Source organism: Mobula birostris, chromosome 11, assembly GCF_030028105.1.
Source record: "Mobula birostris isolate sMobBir1 chromosome 11, sMobBir1.hap1, whole genome shotgun sequence".
Classification (NCBI taxonomy): Eukaryota; Metazoa; Chordata; class Chondrichthyes; order Myliobatiformes; family Myliobatidae; genus Mobula; species Mobula birostris.
In genome coordinates, this window is record NC_092380.1 from 30,673,813 (window position 1) to 30,693,433 (window position 19,621).

At 43.6% G+C, this 19,621-nt stretch overlaps 1 protein-coding gene across 1 annotated transcript; it reads left to right on the forward strand.

Moving 5' to 3' along the window:
• The first annotated feature begins 8,804 nt into the window (after nucleotides 1-8,804).
• On the forward strand, nucleotides 8,805-11,138 carry LOC140205466 (protein phosphatase 1 regulatory subunit 29-like). The gene has a single exon (XM_072273073.1). It carries the CDS (start codon nucleotides 8,805-8,807, stop codon nucleotides 11,136-11,138), a length of 2,334 nt encoding a protein of 777 aa, XP_072129174.1.
• The last annotated feature ends 8,483 nt before the right edge of the window (nucleotides 11,139-19,621 follow it).

The following is a 19,621-nucleotide window of genomic DNA, read 5'->3' on the forward strand; positions in this document are numbered from 1 at the left end:
GCAATTGTAAGTGTGCAAGGAGTAGAGTAGGAGGCATCAGTGTCTAGATCTTGGCAGAGGCATTGCTGCCTATTCTTACAGAATGCTAATGCCTATAAAATTCATTTTGCACATTTTAGCATTGTTGTTATGTTCATCTGAACACTGTCTAAATCTGCTGTCTGGTTCTCAGAAGCGAATTCCAACAGACACCCTGAACTCATCAGCTAGCAGTCTTTATAAAGATTACATCAGTGGTGAATCTGGAGGAGTTTAATTAATCTGGGCAAGTGATTTGATGGTAACCTTTACAGCCTCAAACACGATGAGGATCTGTGAAACTGGATCACGGATAAAGTCTGACAAAGCATGAAGCACAACAGTCAAAGTGAGGAATGCACACACACAAAATGCTGGAGGAACTCAGCAGGTCAAGCAGCATCCATGGACAGGAATAAACAGTCAATGTTTCTGGCTGAGACTCTTCATTAGGACTTAACAAGTGGTGATACAAGCAGTCAGAAATTGCTGGAGACTTTGGTGAAATACCAAATCTCCCAATGAAGTAAAGATGCTGGCAAGCCTTCGCTGTAATTGCAGATCAAAAACAGAAGCGATTCTGCAGATGCTGGACATCAAAGCAAATGCTGGAGGATCTCAGCAGGTCAGGTGGCATCTATGGAGAGGAATGGAGAAGCTGATGTTTTGAACAGATTCCCTTTATTCTTCCCCATAGATGCTGCATGAGCTGCTGAGTTCCTCCAGCATTTTGTCCGCGTTAATTAGTGATTTCGAAGATGTGATCAGCCTAGGATAGATCCTCTGAGATCTTGACACCCAGGAACTTGAAACTGCTCACCCTTTCCACCACTGACCCCTCAATGAGGATTGGCGAAAGAAAGTTAAGTTGTCTCCCAGGACACGAGGTATGATTGATTCCCCTGCTCTGCCCTAGGGCAGACAGGATCTTGATTTATGAAAAATGTTTGGGACACTCAACGTGTCAGACAGCATCCCTGGAAGGTAACGGTTAAGGTCAAAGAACTTTGGCAAGGTCTCAGACCTGCAAAATTTATCCTGTTTCCCTATTGTCAGTTCATAACTTCACCAGTCAGGTTTCTGAGTAGAGGAGTTGTGGTGTTATGTTCCAGTTGTAGAAGACGTTGGTGAGGCCACACTTGGAGTGTTGTGTACAGCTCCAGTTATCTTTTTATCATCACTAAGCAGGGGAGAATGCAAAGAAGATAATGAGAATGTTACCAGGGTTTCAGGGAACGGCGGGAAGGTTTGGACTTCATTTCTTGGAGGGGGAGAGACTGATGAGTGACCTTAAGAGGTGTATAACACCATAAGGGGCATAGATAGGGTAAATGCACATAGTATTTTTCACAGGACAACAAAAGCCAGAGAGCAAAGGTTTAAGGTAAGAGGGGAAGATTTATAAGGGACTTGAGGGACAATTTTTCCACAAAAAGAGTGGTGTGTATATGGAATGAGCTGCCAGAGGAAGTGATTTAGGCAGGTACAATTGCAATCTTTAAAATATATTTGGGCAGGTACATGGTCAGGAAATCATGATCACAGGAGATTCTTCAGATGCCCGAAATCCAGAGCAAAACCGACAAAATGCAGGAGGAATACAGAAGGTCAGGCAGCATCTACGGAGAGGAATATACAGTCAATGTTTTGGGCTGAGACCCTTCATCAGGACTTAATGGAAGGTCTTGGCCTAAAATTAACTGTTTATTCATTTCCATAGATGCTGCCTGACATACTGAGTTCCTCGAGCATTCTGTATCTGTCTTCTGCCAGGGGTGAGAAAATTTAGAGAATGTGGGCCAACTGTGGGCAAATGGGAATAGCTTAGGTGGGCACTTTGGCCTGATTCAATGATGTACGGCTCTGTACCTCTATAAATAAACACATTCATTCATTTTAACCCTCCATTTTGCCTGTGATTATGTCCCTCTCATTTTACGATTAAGACAAAAAAAACAATACTTTATTCAAAGTAAATATTGACAAGAACTTTTATCGAAGGATGATAAAAGTTTGAAATAATCTCTTGGACAAGGACCTGGGAAACAGGATATAGTTGGATATTACACTGCCGGGTTAGTGTACTGCAGGGAAAAGCTCTGATGTGCTAAATGGTTTGTTGATGTGCTAAATGTCTCAATTTTTTTTTCTCCCTTTATGAGATCTGACTTCAGAAGACTGTCAATGTTGTCACATTTCATGTTGCTTGGAAATACTATTTGACTTTATGTTAGGAAACTGAAATTAAACCTACTTTTTCATTTTGAGATCACGTAACTGTGTTTTCTCAGTTTCTCAACACCTCAGTGGAGCTCTTTAATGGAAAGTTCTGGAAGGCCAATATTATTCAGACTATACATCAGAATAGGGAAGAAATGTGATCTAAGTGACTTTGACTGTGGAATGATTGTTGGTGACAGATGGGGTGATTTGAGTATCTCAGAGACTGCTGATCTCCTGGGATTTTCATGCACAACAACCTCTAGGATTTACAGAGAAAGGTGCAAAGAACAAAAAAAAAGCATCCCGTGAGTGGCAGTTCTGTGGGCTAAAATGTCTTGTTAATGAGAGAGGTCAGAGGAGAATGGCCAGACTGGTTCAAGCTGACAGGAAAGTGACAATAACCCAAATAGCTACTGTTACAAGAGTGGTGTGCAGAAGGGCACCTCTGAATGAACATGTTGAACCTTGAAGTGGATGGGCTACAGCAGTAGAAGACAATGAACATACACTCGGTTGTCAGTTTATTAGAGACCTCTTGTACCTAATAAATTGGCTGCTGAGTGCACATTGCAAAATTGGATGTTTGTAGAACCATTACAGCAAGTCCAACTGGTGTCTGAAGCAGACTGAAGTACAATAGAACAAGCCAATTGAAAGAACAGGTGAGGTGTGCTGACAATGGAACAGGTGAAGTATACTGTCAATGGAACAGGTGAGGTGTACTGGCAATGGAGCTGGTGAGGTGTGCTGGTGATGGAACAGGTGAGGTGTGCTGTCAATGGAACAAGTGAGGTGTGCTGGCCATGGGGCAGGTGAGGTGTACTGTCAATGGAACAGGTGAGGTGTGCTGGCGATGGAACAGGTGAGGTGTGCTGGCCATGGAACAGGTGAGGTGTGCTGGCAATGGAACAGGTGAAGTGTGCTGGCGATGGAACAGGTGAGGTGTGCTGGCGATAGAACAAGTGAGGTGTGCTGGCAATGGAACAGGTGAAGTGTGCTGGCGATGGAGCAGGTGAAGTGTGCTGGCGATGGAGCAGGTGAGGTGTGCTGGCGATGGAACAGGTGAGGTGTGCTGGCGATGGAACAGGTGAAGTGTGCTGGCGATGGAACAGGTGAGGTGTGCTGGCGATGGAACAGGTGAGGTGTGCTGGCGATGGAACAGGTGGTGGTTCAAGTCCCGCTGTTGACTGGAAGGAGTTTGTACGTTCTTGCTGTCATTATGCGGGTTTCCTTTGGGTGCTATGGTTTCCTCTCATATTCCAGGGGTGCTTGAGTTAGTGTTGGTAAGTTGTGAGAAGGCTATTTTTGCTCCGGAAGCATGGCAACTACTTGCTGCCGCCCTCAACATATCTTTGGATTGAAATGACGAATTTCTCCGTATGTTTTGATGTTTCGATGTACATATGACCAATAAAATGAATCTTTTAAAATCTCTATGTTTGTCCGTTAGGAGAATGCTCAAGGTGGGTGGGGTGTTTGATTGTGCTGGCTACTTTACTGAGGCAGTGTTCACTGAGTCCATGGAGAGGGTGCTGGGTTTCATGATGTTCTAAGCTATGTCTAAACTGTGGCTTCTTGTGGTCTCGGGCAAAGCAGTTGCCATACCAAGCCATGATGCATCCAGATAGGATAATATTGGTGTCAAAGGGGTCGTCTCAAATTTCTTTGACCTCTGGGATTGTGATCTCAGGATTGCTACCCATGCCATACGCTAGTGAGGCCAGAACTAGGAAGGCTATACAGTTTAATATCAAGTCAAAGTCAAGTCAAGTTGAGTCACTTTTTATTGTCATTTCAACCATAACTGCTGGTACGGTACACAGTAAAGACGAGACAATGTTTTTCAGGACCATGGTGGCTAAGGAATTAGTGTAGGAGGGAGGGCATCAGAGTTTTGGATCACAGAGTTCTCTTCCAGGGAAGGTGGGACCTGTACAGAGGGAACGGTTTGCACCTGAACTGGAGGGGGGCTAATATCCTAACAGGAAAGTTTGTTAATGCTACATGGTGGGGTTTAAACTAAAGTTTCAGGGGGATGGGAACCAGAGTGCCAGAACAGTTAGTGGAGAGGATGTGGAGGCAGCTGTTGGTAAGACCTCACACAAAGTTAGGAATCAAAAGATTGAGCATGGTGCAACTAGTGTCCTGAGCTGCATATATTTTAATGCAAGATGTATCGTCAGAAAGGTGGATAATAGTGCTGAAGATGAGGTAGCTGCTTTACAAACAGAGGCAATGTACAGTGAGGAGAGGCGGTTGATAGGGTAAAATTACAGTTAACAGGATGAATTGCAATATAAAAGGAGGACAAAATTGAAAAGGGTGAATGCAGGATTCAAGGTGTTATATTTGAATGCATGCAGCATATTGAATAAGGTAATGAATTTGTAGCACAGTTGCAGATTGGCAGGTATGATGTTGCAGGCATCATTGAATCATGGCTGAAAGAAGATTATAGCAGGGACACACATTTACACGTTGTATTGAAAGGACAGGCAGGAAAGCAGAGGGGGTAGCGTTGCTCTGTTGGTAAAAAATAAGATCAAAACATTAGAAAGAGGTGACATAGGGTTGGAAGATGTTGAATCATTGTGGATGGAGCTAAGGAACTGCAAGGGTAAAAAGACCTTGATGCGAGTTGTATGCAGACCCCCAAACAGTAGTAAGGATGGGTCAATGAATTACAATGGGAGACAGAAAATGCATGCCTAAAGAGCAACGTTACAATAGTCATGGCAGATTTCAATATGCAAGTAGATTGTGAAAATCAGGTTGGTGCTGGATTCCAGGGGGGGATTTTTTAGAGTGCCTATGAGATGGCTTTTTAGAGCAGCTGATGGTTGAGGCCAACAGGGGATCGGCTATTCTAGACTGGGTGTTGTGCAATGAGCTGGAATTGATTAGAGACCTCAAGGTAAAAGAACCCTTTGGGGAAAGTGTTCATAATATGATCAAATTTACCCTGAAATTTGAGGAGAACCTAAAGTCAGATGTATCAGAACTACAATGGAGTAAAGGGAATTACAGAGTCATGAGAGAGGAATTGGCCAGGATAGATTGGAAAGGAACACTGGCAGGGATAATGGCAGAGCAGCGATGGCTGGAATTTCTGGAAGCAATTCAGAAGGCGCAAGATATATACATCACAAAAAGGAAGAAGTATTCCAAAGGAAAAATGACACAACCTCAGCTAACGAGAAGTCAAAGCCAACATAAAAGCCAAAGAGAGGGTATATAATAGAGCAAAAATTAGTGGGAAATTAGAGGATTGAAAAGCTTTTAAAAACCAACAGAAGGCAACTAAAAAAACTATTAAGAAGGTAAAGGTGGAATACAAAAGTACACTAGCCAATAATATTAAACAGGATTCCAAAAGGTTCTTCAGATACTTAAAGTGTGAAAGAAAGGTGAGGGGGGGATATCCGACCGCTGGAATACAATTCTGGAGATGTAGTAATGGGCGACAATGAAAAGGCGGATGAACTGAATAAGTATTTTGCATCAGTCTTCGCTGTAGAAGACACTAACAATATGGTGGAAGTTCCAGGTGTCAGAGGCCATGCAGTGTGTGAAGCTATCATAACTAGATAGAAGGTTCTTGGGAAGCTGATAAGTCTGAAGGTAGGTAAGTCACCTGGACCAGATAGACTACACCCCGGAGTTCTGAAGGAGGTGGCTGAAGGGATTGTGGAGGCATTAGTAATGATCTTTCCAGAATCACTAGATTCTGGAATAGTTCTGGAGGACTGGAAAATTGCAAATGTTACTCCACCCTTCAAGAAGGGAGACAGGCAGATGAAAGGAAACTATAGGTCAGTTAGTCTGACCTCAGTGGTTGGGAAGATGTTGGAGTCTATTATTAAGGATGTGGTTTCAGGGTATTTAGAGGTACATGATAAAATAGGCCATACACAGCATGGTTTACTCAAGGGAAAATCTTGCCTGACAAATCAGTTCAGATTCTTTGACGAAATAACAAGCAGGATAGACAAAAGAGAATCAGTTGATGTTGTGTATTTGAAATTTCTGTAGGCCTTCAACAAGGTGCCACACGTGAGGCTATTAACAAGCTATGAGCCCATGGTATTACAGGAAAGATTCTGACGTGGATAAAGCAGTGGCTGATTGGCAGGAGGCAAAGAGTGGCAATAAAGAGAGCCTTTTCCGGTTGGCTGCCCAGACTAGTAGTGTTTCACGGGAGTCTGTGTTGGGACCAATTCATTTACTTTACATGTCAATGACTTGGATGATGGAATTGATGGCTTTATTGCAAAGTTTGCAGATGATACGAAGATAGGTGAAGGGGCAGGTAGTTTTGAGGAAGTAGAGAGGCTGCAGAAGGACTTAGACAGATTAAGAGAATGGGCAAAGAAATGGCAGATGGAATATAGTGTTAGGAAATGTATGGTCATGCACTTTGGTAAAAGAAATGAAAGGCAGACCATTTTCTAAATGGAGAGAAAATACAAAAAAACTGAGGTGCAAAGGGACTTGGAAATCCTTGAGCAGGATTCCCTAAAGGTTAATTTGCAGGTTGAGTCTATGGTGAGGAAGGCAAATGTGATGTTAGTATTCATTTCAAGAGGACTAGAATATAAAAACAAGGACGTAATGTTGAAATTTTATAAAGCACTGGTGAGGCCTCACTTGGAGTATTGTGAGCAGTTTTGGGCCCCTTATCTTGAAAGGATGTGCTGAAACTGGAGAGGGTTCAAAGGAGGTTCATGAAAATGATCCCAGGATTGAATGGCTTGTCATATGAAGAGCATTTGATGGCTTTAGGCTTGCTTTCGCTAGAATTTAGAATAATGAGGGGTGACCTCATTGAAACCTATTGAATAGTGAAAGGACTTGATAGAGTGGATGTGAAGAGGATGCCTCCTATGGTGGGAGAGTCTAAAATCAGAGGGCGTAGCCTCAGAATAGAGGTGTGTCCTTTTAGCATGGAGATGAGAAGGAATTTCTTTAGACAGAGAGTGGTGAATCTGTGGAATTCTTTGCCCCATGGAGCTGTGGAGGCCAAATCTTTGAGTATATTTAAAGTAGAGGTTGACAGATTCTTGATTGGTCAGGGCATGAAGAGATAGGGTTAGAAGGCAAGAAATTAGAGCTGAGAGGAAAATTGGATCAGCCATGAAGAAATGATGGAGCAGACTATATGGGTCAAATTACCTAATTCTGCTCCTGTATCTTATGGTTTATGGTCTTATGGAAGTAGAGGTGCTGCTGGTCTTTCTTGGCAGTGGTGTCCACTGTGTAAGATAGGTGAGGCTTGGATTGGTGATACACACACAATGTGCTGGAGCAACTCAGCAGGTCAGACACCATCTGTGGCATGAGTTCTTGGCCTTTTTTATGCCATGGATGAATTCCAGTAAGCAAGGATTCCATAGCCCCCAGGCTGGAAACCCCTGATCTATGGAATTGAATAAACAGTGCATGTTTTGGGCTGAGACCCTTGGAGTAATTGGAGATTACTCCGGCTACATCAAACTATTTGAGCTCAGGAGGCACCAAAGAGAAGGTGAAAAGTGTGAGATTGTAACCGAGAACCAGGCAGAGCCACAGATGTTTAAAAAACTGCACCCACTCAAAGGTCTCAGAGGATTGTGACATGCTCTGAAAAAGGGCATAAAAGGGTATTTGATGGAATCTGATAGAGGTCTATCGAATCCTGCAGGGTGTCGGCAATAAAGGACTCCTCCTATTGGCGGAACGCCATATGACCATATGACATTTCGGGCCAAGGGTGGGCCAAAAACTTAGAATAAAGGTGTGTATTGTTGGTGAGTGTTGCATAGAATAGATGTGATTGGCAAAAGAATAAAAAGAGGCAATATTTTCTTAAGCATCCAATGTTGGGAGTTAGAATGCCTATCATAAGCTCAGAAGACATAGGAGCAAAATTTGGCCCATCAGGAAGGAATTTCTTGGAGGGTGGTAAATCTGTGGAATCCATTGCCACCTATGGCTCTGGAAGCCAAGTCATTGGGTATATTTAAAGTGGAGGTTGATGGTATTTAATCAGGGTGTCAAAGGTTACAGGGAGAAAAGAGGAGAATGGGGTTGCGAAGGATAATAAATCAGCCATGATGGAATGGTAGAGCATACTCGATGGGCCAAATGGCCTAATTCTGCTCCTATATCTTATGGTCTAAATGTCAGTTTATTTCATGCTGTTGAAAACAAAATGTAGGTGTGATCCCTTTTCTGTTAAAGTCCTGTCAGTAATTTGTTGTTTGTCTTATTGATGCAGGGTTTATTGATCACCATACGTCTGAACGACCTGGAGCATCTCGCTTCTGAATGAGAATCCAGAGAGTGAACTATTGTTCAAAAGGATGGGCTTTTGAAGAAGTGAAAATATCCCAGGAGCATTGAAGAAAAACCTCGATTCCTTCTCCTTCATTCAACTTTTATTTGTCAAGTGCTTCCATTTGTTAAAAGCAATGAACACAGATATGACAGGAACTGATCCACTGCTGCTGGTTATATTTGAAACTAATGGTAGCCACTCCTCACTACTAGAACTGTGTTAAGCGTTAGTTGCTGCTTTATCAAGAATGGCCCGCGTTGGGCTGTTAGTGGCAATTGTTCTACTGAGCCAGATTGGCAACGCATGTGGAGATTGCTGGCTGATTGAAGGGGAGAAAGGTTATGTTTGGCTGGCCATCTGCAGTCAGAACCAACCTCCTTACGAGTCCATTCCTCAGCACATCAACAGCACTGTATTGGACCTTCGCCTCAACGAGAACAAGCTGAAGGTTCTCCTGTACAGTTCCCTCAGTCGCTTCGGCAACCTAACTGACTTGAACCTGACGAAGAACGAGATTAGCTACATCGAAGACGGGGCATTTTTGGTTCAGTCTAATCTGCGTGTGCTACAGTTGGGCTACAACAAGCTGACCAACCTCACGGAGAACATGTTCCGAGGACTAACCAGGCTGGAGTACATGTATGTCCAGCACAACCTGATCGAGAGCATCTCGGTCAACAGTTTCTGGGAGTGCCCCAACCTCATCAGCATTGACCTGTCTGCCAACAGGTTGGCGAAACTAGAGGGTAGCACGTTCACCAGCCTCAGTGGTCTGATGGTGTGTGAGCTGGCAGGTAACCCATTCAACTGCTCCTGCGAGCTGGTTGGCTTTCTCAACTGGCTTGCCGAGTTCAACAACATCACCAAGACCTACGATCGGCTTCAGTGTGAGAGTCCAGCAGAATACGCGGGCTACCCTCTCCTGAGCCCAAGGCCCAACAGCCACCGGAATGCCATCACCCTCCTTACTTCCTCTTGCCGGAACGGTGTCAAGATCATTCCATTCTCCACGCCCATGGCTTCCAAAGACCCTGAAACCTACTCTTCGGGGATTAACCCAGCCGAATTCTCGTCAACAGAGCCGATTACAACATTCACACTGGACGCCTCGAACAGCCCGACCATCAAACTGCACCACGTGACCATCACCGGAGCCACCCTGGTCGTTCAGATCCCTTCTCCCTACAGCAGAATGTACATCCTCGTTCAGTACAATAACAGCTATGTTTCAGACGTCACCAACCTGCGCAACCGGAAGGAATACATTAAGCTGGAGAAGCTGAAGGCCCTGACTGATTACACCTTCTGCGTGGCTTCCATCCAGAAGTCACAGAGGTTCAACCACACCTGCCTGACCTTTGCCACTAGAGGGAGGATGATAAGCCAGCCCTCCAATTCTTCCACCACCACCCATTACATCATGACCATCCTGGGGTGCTTGTTTAGCATGGTCATCGTGCTGGGCGTGGTCTACTATTGCCTGCGGAAAAGGAGGATCCAAGAGGAGAAGCAGAAGTCCATTAATGTTAAGAAAACCATCTTGGAGATGAGGTATGGGCCTGAGTCTGAGACCAGCAGTATGATACACCAGATGCAGAAGTTCCACGAGCAGCCGATTTCGGTATCGAGGATGTCCTCGCTACCATCTGTGTCAGGGGATAAAGGACAATTTAAACCAATGGACATAAATGAGACCCCCAAGACCACCAAGGGCAACTATATCGAAGTCCGTACCGGGGAAACCTTAGAACGCAAGGAAGAGGAGACCAAACAGACAGACAATGGGCAAGGGTCAACTGCAGAGATCTCTACCATTGCCCAAGAGGTGGACAAGGTCAATCAGATCATTAACAACTGTATTGATGCATTGAAACTGGACTCCGCTGCCTTTATAGGCACCGACTCCGAGGTGTCCATTGACCGCCAGATCACGCCCAGCACCTCCTCCTCCCAGTTGGAGAGGCCCGGTTTCCTCTCGCCCACCTACAAGGAAGGGGGTTACCCGCTGCAGCGCCAGAGCAGCGCGGACGCGGCCCGAAAGCGTTGCAGCATCTCATCGAGCGGCTCCGGGAAGAGCGCGCGTGTCTTCAGCCTCGACATTCCCGAACCTCCTTCCAAGGCAGAGTCAAAATACATCGAGAAGAGTGCACCGGCCCCCACCTCCTTAAAGCGTCTTCCTTCTGTGGCAGCGGGAGAGATCCACCATCTGGAGGTACAGCAAACCTACCACAGCAGCGAGCATCGCCACTCCTTCCCTGCCTTATACTACGAAGAACATGGGGACACTATAAGAGAGAGGTCCGCGTTATTAAAGCCACTCTCCCGATCCAAAAGGGACTCTGCCTACTCCCAGCTCTCTCCCAGACACCAGTTCTCTGGATATTCTTCCAGCCCGGAATATTCGTCGGAAAGCACTCTCAAGATCTGGGAGAGATTCCGTCCCTATAAAAAGCACCCTCGGGAGGAGGTGTATATGGCCGCTGGACACGCCTTGCGAAAAAAAGTCCAGTTTGCTAAAGATGAAGACTTACATGATATTTTAGATTATTGGAAAGGTGTATCTGCTCAACAGAAAATGTGACTGGGGCACAAGACTGCATTGATAAGTTTACAGAGAGAACAAATGTAGGGTTAATGGGTCCTTTTCATCTATTTAATGTTCAGATTTTCTCATTTTCTAAGTCCATAAAGTGCCCCCAAAATATTTTTTTGTCAACACCCTTCCTCTTTTGATGGTTCAGCCAGTTTAACCAAGCTACATAGGAAATAGCAGCATGAGAAGGTAATTCGGCCCCCTGGCCTAGTCTACCATTCAGAAAGATCATGGCTGATCTGATCTTGGCCTCAGATCTTCTCTCCTGCCTCTTCCCATAACTTCACCTTCCCCATAGCCCCAAAATCGATATGTTCCACCCTGAGGGCTCAGTTTCCACTGCCCTCTTTAAATTAACTTCATTGTTTTAAGTTAGCATGCCAATTAAGGAGAGGGAGACCAGGATCCTGATATGGGAAAATAAGATGGTCAGAGCTATTCACTCAGAGGAAGTACTTTTGAGATAAAATCTCATTCATGTTAAGCACTGAAAATAATCTGGTTATGTAGAAATTTTTATTGTGTTAATGCTGGTAACATTCATAGGCGGTTTCATTCTTGACAGATACTAACATAAAGGGATTAATAGAAAGATATGTTACTGTAAGAAACTTACTGAACATGATTTCCACTAACATTACCAGCTGAGCTCCTGGAAGCGGTAGATCTTGAGCTCAAGGGGTGTGTGGGAGTAGGATGTGGGGGGAGATAGAGGAGGCGGTGGGACATTCTTTGCCTTTCATGGTTTTGACTCTCTGTCCATTCTACGACTGCCTGATCTTCGTTCCCATTGACCTGATTCCCTTCCTTCAAAACTAGATGAACATTCAACAATGTGCGCTTCCTCCAGCTTCCAGTAATGGATCTGACTGCCAAGTGAAGCACCACAGGCTGTCTTAAGCTAATTCACCTCAAGTCCAAGTTCAAGTTTATTGTCATCCAACCATATACATGTATACAGCCAAACAAGACAACATTCCTTCAGACCAAGGTGCACAACACAAAACGTTTAACTCATGCACTACACATAAAGTAATATTACCACAAATCAATTAACAAACAATAAAATATATTATGCTATATATTTAGCATAAGCTGCATTTGTGACACAAGTTAAAAAGTAAACAGCATACGTTTCATACATGGTGAGACCTGGGTGGTGGCAGGGAGTTCAGTAGTCTTACGGCCTGGGAGAAGAAGCTGTTTCCCATCCGAACAGTTCTTGTCCTAATGCTACGGTACCTCCTGCCTGATGGTAGAGTGTCAGAGAGATTGTTGGATGGATGGGAGGGATCCTTGACAGTGCTAAGGGTCCTGCCTCCTGATAAATATCTCGGAGGGGTGGAAGAGAGACCCTGATGATCCTCTCAGCAGTCCTCACAATCCTTTGTAGGGACTTGTGGTCAGATGCCTTGCAATTCCCATAGCAGATAGCAATGCAGCTGGTCAGGATAGTTTCAATGGTGCTCCTGTAAAAATTGGTTAGAATCGGGGGTGGGGGGGGGGCGCGAGGATCCTCGCTTGCCTTAATCTCCTCATAAAATGGAGGCACTGCTGAAAAAAGTGAGGGGTCTGCATGCTGGGGTGATCGGCACTCTAATCTGAATGGATGCTATGATGATGGTACTGGACAGCCATATAAAATCCACATTTGATACCATATTCTGTACTTATCCATCCAACCAGATGATTAAAATTGCCATCATTAATTCACCCACCTTGATAAAATATCCACAAACCTCCTATTTGCTTAAGGAATTCCAGACTTGTACACCCTTGGTAGAAATTTGCCCTTGATACTGTATCATTCTCTGCTTCTTCAGTTCTGTCCAAGTCCAATAGTCTTTAATGGAACCAAAATGAGGAAATAGAATACATGGAATGGATTCTACTCGATGTGCATTTAACCCAGCAGAAGGCAAATCTCTCAGTGTCTTGACCGAAAAAGCGGTTCAATTCCTGTGAAACAACAATTAAATGGTACATTGAGGATAATGTTGGACACCTGATTGGAAAAGTCAACTTCCTTGTCTTCACAGTTGGGCTTGAGGGGCATGTTGAGTTCCTTTATTCATGCTTGGCCATTACCTTTAGGATACCTTTTAGTGCAGAATAGGTGGAAAATCATCATCTTTTAGATAAGCTAAAATCTGTTGAATCACTAAGATCTGATTTGAGTCCAGTAGTTCTGAAACTCTGGCCTATATTTCTCCCTCATGGGACCAATTAGCACAGGTTCAGAAAACAGGGGTGTCCATTTAGACCGGAGATGACGAAGAATTTCTTTCACCAGAGGGTGGCAAATCTGTGCAGTTCATTGTCACAGACGGCTTTGGAGGCCAAGTCATTGGTTATATTTTAAGCAGAGGTTAACACGTTCTCGATTAGTCAGGGTGTCAAAGGTCACGCGGAGAAGGCAGGAGAACAGGGTTGAGAGGGATAATAAATCAGCCATGATAGAATGGCAGAGCAGACTCAATGGGCCAAATATCTTATGCTCCAATATCTTATGATCTTATGGTCATATGGAGTTGACTAACTAGTTAGTCATTTACAGATAAGTTGTGAATTATGTCTTCCTACATGAATTGGTGGCAAAGCACCATGGGGTGGAATGGTGGGAGCTACATGAGAAAGCTGACCTGGGTTGCTTTCACCAGAACATGGTATGAGCTCTGAACATTGTTTCTGAAAGTCAGTTACAGAATCATTGAATCAAATCGAAACAAGCCCATCAGCCCACCTTGTCCATAGCTACCATGATGCCAGTTTATGCAACCTCTATTTGCCTGCATTAGGTCCATATCTCTCTCTGCCTTTCCTATCCAAGTACCCTTGCAAATACCTTTTAAATATTGTAATTGTATCTGCTTTCACTGCCTCCTCTGGCAGCTTGTTCCAAATAATCAGCACCCTCTCTGTAAAATCCCTTTAATTATCCTCGGATTTCTCCTTTTTCATCTTATAGATGAGTACCGTTTCATTATAGATCGTCTTCCCCTGGGAAAAAGACTATATTATAAGGTCAATCCTCAGCCTCTTATGTTCCATGTTCCAGGCAAAATCTTGGTGAATCTCTTCAGCATTCTCCACCGTCACCACATCCTTCCCATAGTGTGGAGACCAGAACTGTATACAATTCTCCAAATGTGGTCTAACTGATGTTTTAATTAGCTGCAACATAACATTACAATTCTTAAAGAGAGATTAGAGAGATTAGCTTTACTCGTCAATGAAACATTGAGACATACATTGAAATGCATCGTTTGACCATCGCAGTCCAAGGATGGTGCGTGGGCAGCCGCAAGTGTTGCCACGCTCTCAGTACCAATGTACCATTCCCACAACTCACTAACCGTAACGCTAATAGTACATCTTTGGAATGTGGGAGGAAACTGGAGCATCTGGAGGAACATGGGGTGACAGGGATTCTCTATGTCTCAGTCTATCGTGGCAAGCATATCAAATGCCTTCCTCATCACCCTACACTGCCATTCTCAGAACTATAGACTTGTACTCCAAAGTCCCATTGTACAACATTTGCTCGTGGTCTTCCACTGCTGTAGCCCATTGACTTGAAGGTTTGACGTGTTGTGTGCTCAGAGATGTTCTTCCACACATCACTTTTGTAATGTGTGATTATTTGAGTTACTGTCGTTTTCCTGTCAGCTTGAACCAGTCTACCATTCTCCTCTGACCTCCCTCAGTAACAAGGTGCTTTCATCCTCAGAATAGATGTTTCTTTTTGTTTGTTGCACCATTCTCTGTAAACTCTAGAGACTGCTGTGCATGAAAATCCCAGGAGATCATCAGTTTCTGAGATATTCAAATCATTCTGTCTGGCACTAACAATCATTCCATGGTCAAAGTCACATTTCTTCCCCATTCTGATGGTTGATTGGAACAACAACTGAACCCCTTGACCTTGCCTGCATGCTTTTATTCAATGAGTTGCTGCCACATGACTAGCTGATTAGATATTTTCATCAATGAGCAGGTGTACCTAATAAGGTGGCCATGTTACATGTTTGTCACGTTGCACATTTACTGCATTTGACAAAAGAATATTTTCTGTTCCTTTTACTATGATATTCACTATTCAGTCACTATATTTGAAACACTATAATATGTGGATTAACCTTTGATAAAACAAAGGACAGAGAGATGTCATATAATTCCTTTCTGAGTTTGGTCAAAATCACTGCCAGCAGTAGATTGGTGCTACCATTTTTCCTTGTTGGTCTGATAATATATAACAGATTTATGTGCTAAATAATGGGTATTGTAGTGGTACGTTCACGCTGGAGAAATGAAGTTAGAATTTAAATCACCCCAATTCCTCATTTCTTCTAGTCTGTCAGATTACCCATTAGTCTGATTTTCCTTTCCCAAGTTGCCTCAGCTTGGACTCTTTTACCTCATCCAGGGAAGGACACTGAATCACAAACACAGATGCTGGAAATCCAGAGCAACGCACACACAAAATGCTGGAGGAACTCAGCAGGTCAGGCAGCATCTACAGAGGGAATAACCCATCAACATTTTGGGCTGAAACCCTTTATCAGGGCTTGATGAAGGGTCTCAGCCAAAATGTGGGCTTAAAACCATGAGAATCTGATGAAGTGTTTCTGTCTGAAATGTCGGCAGTTTATTCCCTTCCAGCGGTGCTACTTGACCTGCCAAGTTCCTCCAGGGAGGGGCACCACCAAGATGGCCTAATGCCCCATGCCACATACTGAATAACCCTTCCACAAGCTCAAATCAACGTTCCTCCAGCATGTTCTGTCCAAAACTCAGGGGGGAAGTGGATAATGGAAGGGAAAAAAATAGCTTTCATTTCACCTTGTCAGAAACATCTGCCCTTCCACCCAACCTAAGAGCATTTTGCAACCTTCCCTTACAATGTTAGCTGCAAAGATTTTTATATTTGTGAGCTTTTCTTTCTTAATAATACTGAAAAGCGATGTAAGAATAGTCTTTTCCAGATCACATCTGTGTATTATTTTGCTATAGTAATGGAAATGGAGGGTTTAATCCTTCCTCGTTGATCTGTTATCACTTCACTGACCTGCACATGTTCAGAGCCAAATGCTGACAAAAGGAACGGAGAACTTGAGTTCCTTAGCGCTCCTGAAATAATCGAGAGCAGATTTAGAGGGGTAAGGAACCTAATGGCCCTTTGGCAGTGGAGATCTGCGGAAAACGTGTGAGAGAGCAAGGTTTCTGAGGGCATGTGGTCAAGGAACGTCTTAGTCACTCGCAGTAGCTGATAGCTTTGTTCAGTGTGTTAGGAGATGGGGAGGTGATTGTGCAGGAGAGGATCCTTTCTGAGGTCCCCTTGCAGAGGCAGAGAAAGCCCAACTCCTATGCCTGGGCGTGCTTTAACTCTATCACCAGGTGCCAGTGTAGGGAAGTATTCACACTTGGGTAAATTGATCTCTGGGAGCTGGAGTTAACCGTATGGGACATGATCTTACATATGGTTACATCAAAGTCTCAAAACCACCTTGGTTGTGGGGAGTGGGGATGCCCAAATGCCCGCATGTAGTTAGTGTCAGTTAAATAAAAGCACATTTTTGCTCAGCCGTCCCCAACCCACCTTACTCTGAGTACCTCAGCACTTACCCGGGCACAAATGTAAACAGTTTGCTAAGTCATGATACAAGATGGATTGTGTCAACAAATGGAATCAATGCTATTTTTGTTTCTGTGTGTGTGTTTTTTTACAGAAATAAGAATCTTTGTAGTCTCTTTAATTTATCAAATAGACCTCCCGAGATAAGATCAAGCTGACGGCGTCAGAGCCTAGCACTTTAGCTCAAGGCATGCCATTTCCTCCATGCCCTTCACCACCTGTAAGTCATCTTAAGCATCTTACTATATGAATGGCTGCAAGACTGAGAAACAGTGACTGGGGAGGGGAGCTGCTGTCGAACTCAGAGCTTCGCTACAGGATATTTTCACTGCCAAGCATTGATATTTTTTGTACTATCATTATATGCTTTAAAAATGTTTAATTTAATGTCAAATCTTGGGAATTGTGTATTTATGTGGAAGACCTGTAAATATTATCCAATCAAAGATGTGACACAATGTAATATGGAAAATTGTGATGATCAACACATTTCATCCATGTTGGTTCAGACAGCCCCAAGCAGTTGGAATGAAGGTCACTTATCTCCCCAGTGCTGTTTTGTTCTGTGCAGGTTGGGAGGGGCCATATGTGCAATAACAAATACTGCAACTGCCCTGTGGACCTAATTCATTTAAAATCTAATGATCAGTTAGTGATTGTGACAATTCCCAGAAATAAAAGAGAAGCAGGAAAAAGAGAAGAGAGAGGAATTCAGAGATCATTTTGGGTTCAGTTTTGTTTGTCCAGCTGTTGCATTTTGGTATATTTTTGCATGAGATGTGGTTATTGCAGGCAATGCTAGCATTTACTGTCCATCCTCAGTTGCCCCTGATCTGAGGAGGCTGTTAACAGTCAATCAAATTGTTGGATTTGGAGTATTATCTAAGTCAAAGCCAGTTAAAAATGGTGGATTTTTTTTCCTGAAAGACAACAACCTGACACCATCAAATTTATTGATTTACTTGAATGTAAACGCCTCAGCTGTCTCTGTAGAATTCATTGACCTCGAGATATTCATCCCATATCTCCACCATTACCCCAACATACCCCAAGAAAGATAGGAAGGCCATTTTGCTGCTTAACACAATGAACATCTCAATTTGGCCTTTCCCCAGATTAGTTACTTGAAAGAAATCCCAGTAAATCAGCCAGGTACTTAACTTCTAAGCCAACTTGCCAAGATTAAATGAATGTTTGATATGAGTATGGATTCTAATTGGACCGCACCTCTGGTGCTCCTTTCCCTTTTCTTTCTTCCACAGCCTTCTGTCCTCCCCTAAGAGACTCCCCTTCTCCTTCCCTGTATCTCTTTCACCAATCAACTTCAGAGCTCTTTACTTCACCCCTTCACCCCATCTGGTTTCACCTATCACCTTGAGGTTCTTCCTACCCTCCTCTCACTTTCTTACTCTGACTCCTCATCTTTCCCCTCCGGTCCTGCTGAAGGGTTTCGGCCCGAAACATCGACAGTACACTTTTCCATCGATGCTGCCTGGCCTGCTGAGTTCCTCCAGCATTCTGTGTGTGTGTTGCTCGGATTTCTAACATCTGCTGATTTTCTTTTGTTTGTGATTGGATCTCTCTTGAAAATAAGATTCAACCAGTTTTTATTTTGTTCTCCAGCCTAAAAATTAATTGGCCACCTGGAAATGTGTATAGAAAGAATTGTCACTCCTTACCATATGACATAGGTGTGGATTCACTTAGCTCAGCCTATTCCTAGTTTAAGTGTTTCAACTTCTATAAAGAGGGAGAGCTTTTTTTAATAATAACACCAACAGTTTTACACAGTGACTGATTAAGACTTGTTTTCTGCGGAATCCCAGCAAATCTTGCTTCTGTTTTAGGCATCACACTAAGTTTTAATTTGCACATCTGAACACATACTGTAAACTGCACACATCACATTTCACAGGGAAAAGTGCCAAACCAACATGGAACAATAGGTATTCCAGAGAAGGGGGATGGATCAGTTGTCAGTGCAGAGGTGTAAGCTGGTGAACACTAATAGAAATCCACTCTGGTTTTGTAGGTTTGCCACCTGTGCGGGTACCTGAATGGGACATGCTTAAACCATGAGTAAATAATCCCCCTTGATAGTTTTATGACATCTCTTTGTCCTCTATTTAACAAGGGCATTAACCTAAGTAAATCTGTACACTAGAGAGGAGGCTTTCTTTCACCTCTCGGTATTTCTGATGACATCTCTTGCAGTACACGACAGGTCTCAATACCCCACCACACTTTGCAGTTTCGAATCCTTCACCACTTCGAATACCGCTCTGGATTTCGTCCAGAGGTACCATCCTCAGCTGCTCTTTCAGCGAAACGTTCTGGCACAAGTTATGTTGCAGTGGCTTAACCCTCTCATTAGGTACTATTTGGAATTCTGCAAGCAGTTCCAGACATACTTTGGGAAAATTTGAGATGTGAATCTTGCAGAGTAGACTCACCAGGAAGAACGATACAGAGCTTTATGAAGTAAGTTATGATGATTATAATTAGATATGAACATCCTATGAGTAGAGGAGATTAAGAGTTGATAGAAATTGAGCTGTTTAAACTGATTAAAGGATTCAGTGGAGGGAATTTCCTCTGGTGGTGGTGTCCAGAAACTGCTCAGAGGTGACCTCTTCACCCAAGAGAGGTCTAAAACTCTGTCCTTCAAAAGCTGGTGATACCGGGGGAGGGTTGAGGGGGATGATGATGGTGAAAAATGTGAAACTGAGATTGATAAGGTTTTGTTCCCAAATGGGGCAGGAAGATAGGAAGATGGGCTTATGAAGCAGATCGTACACAGGAAGACAGAGCAGATTAGGGTGGCCTCCTCCTGTTC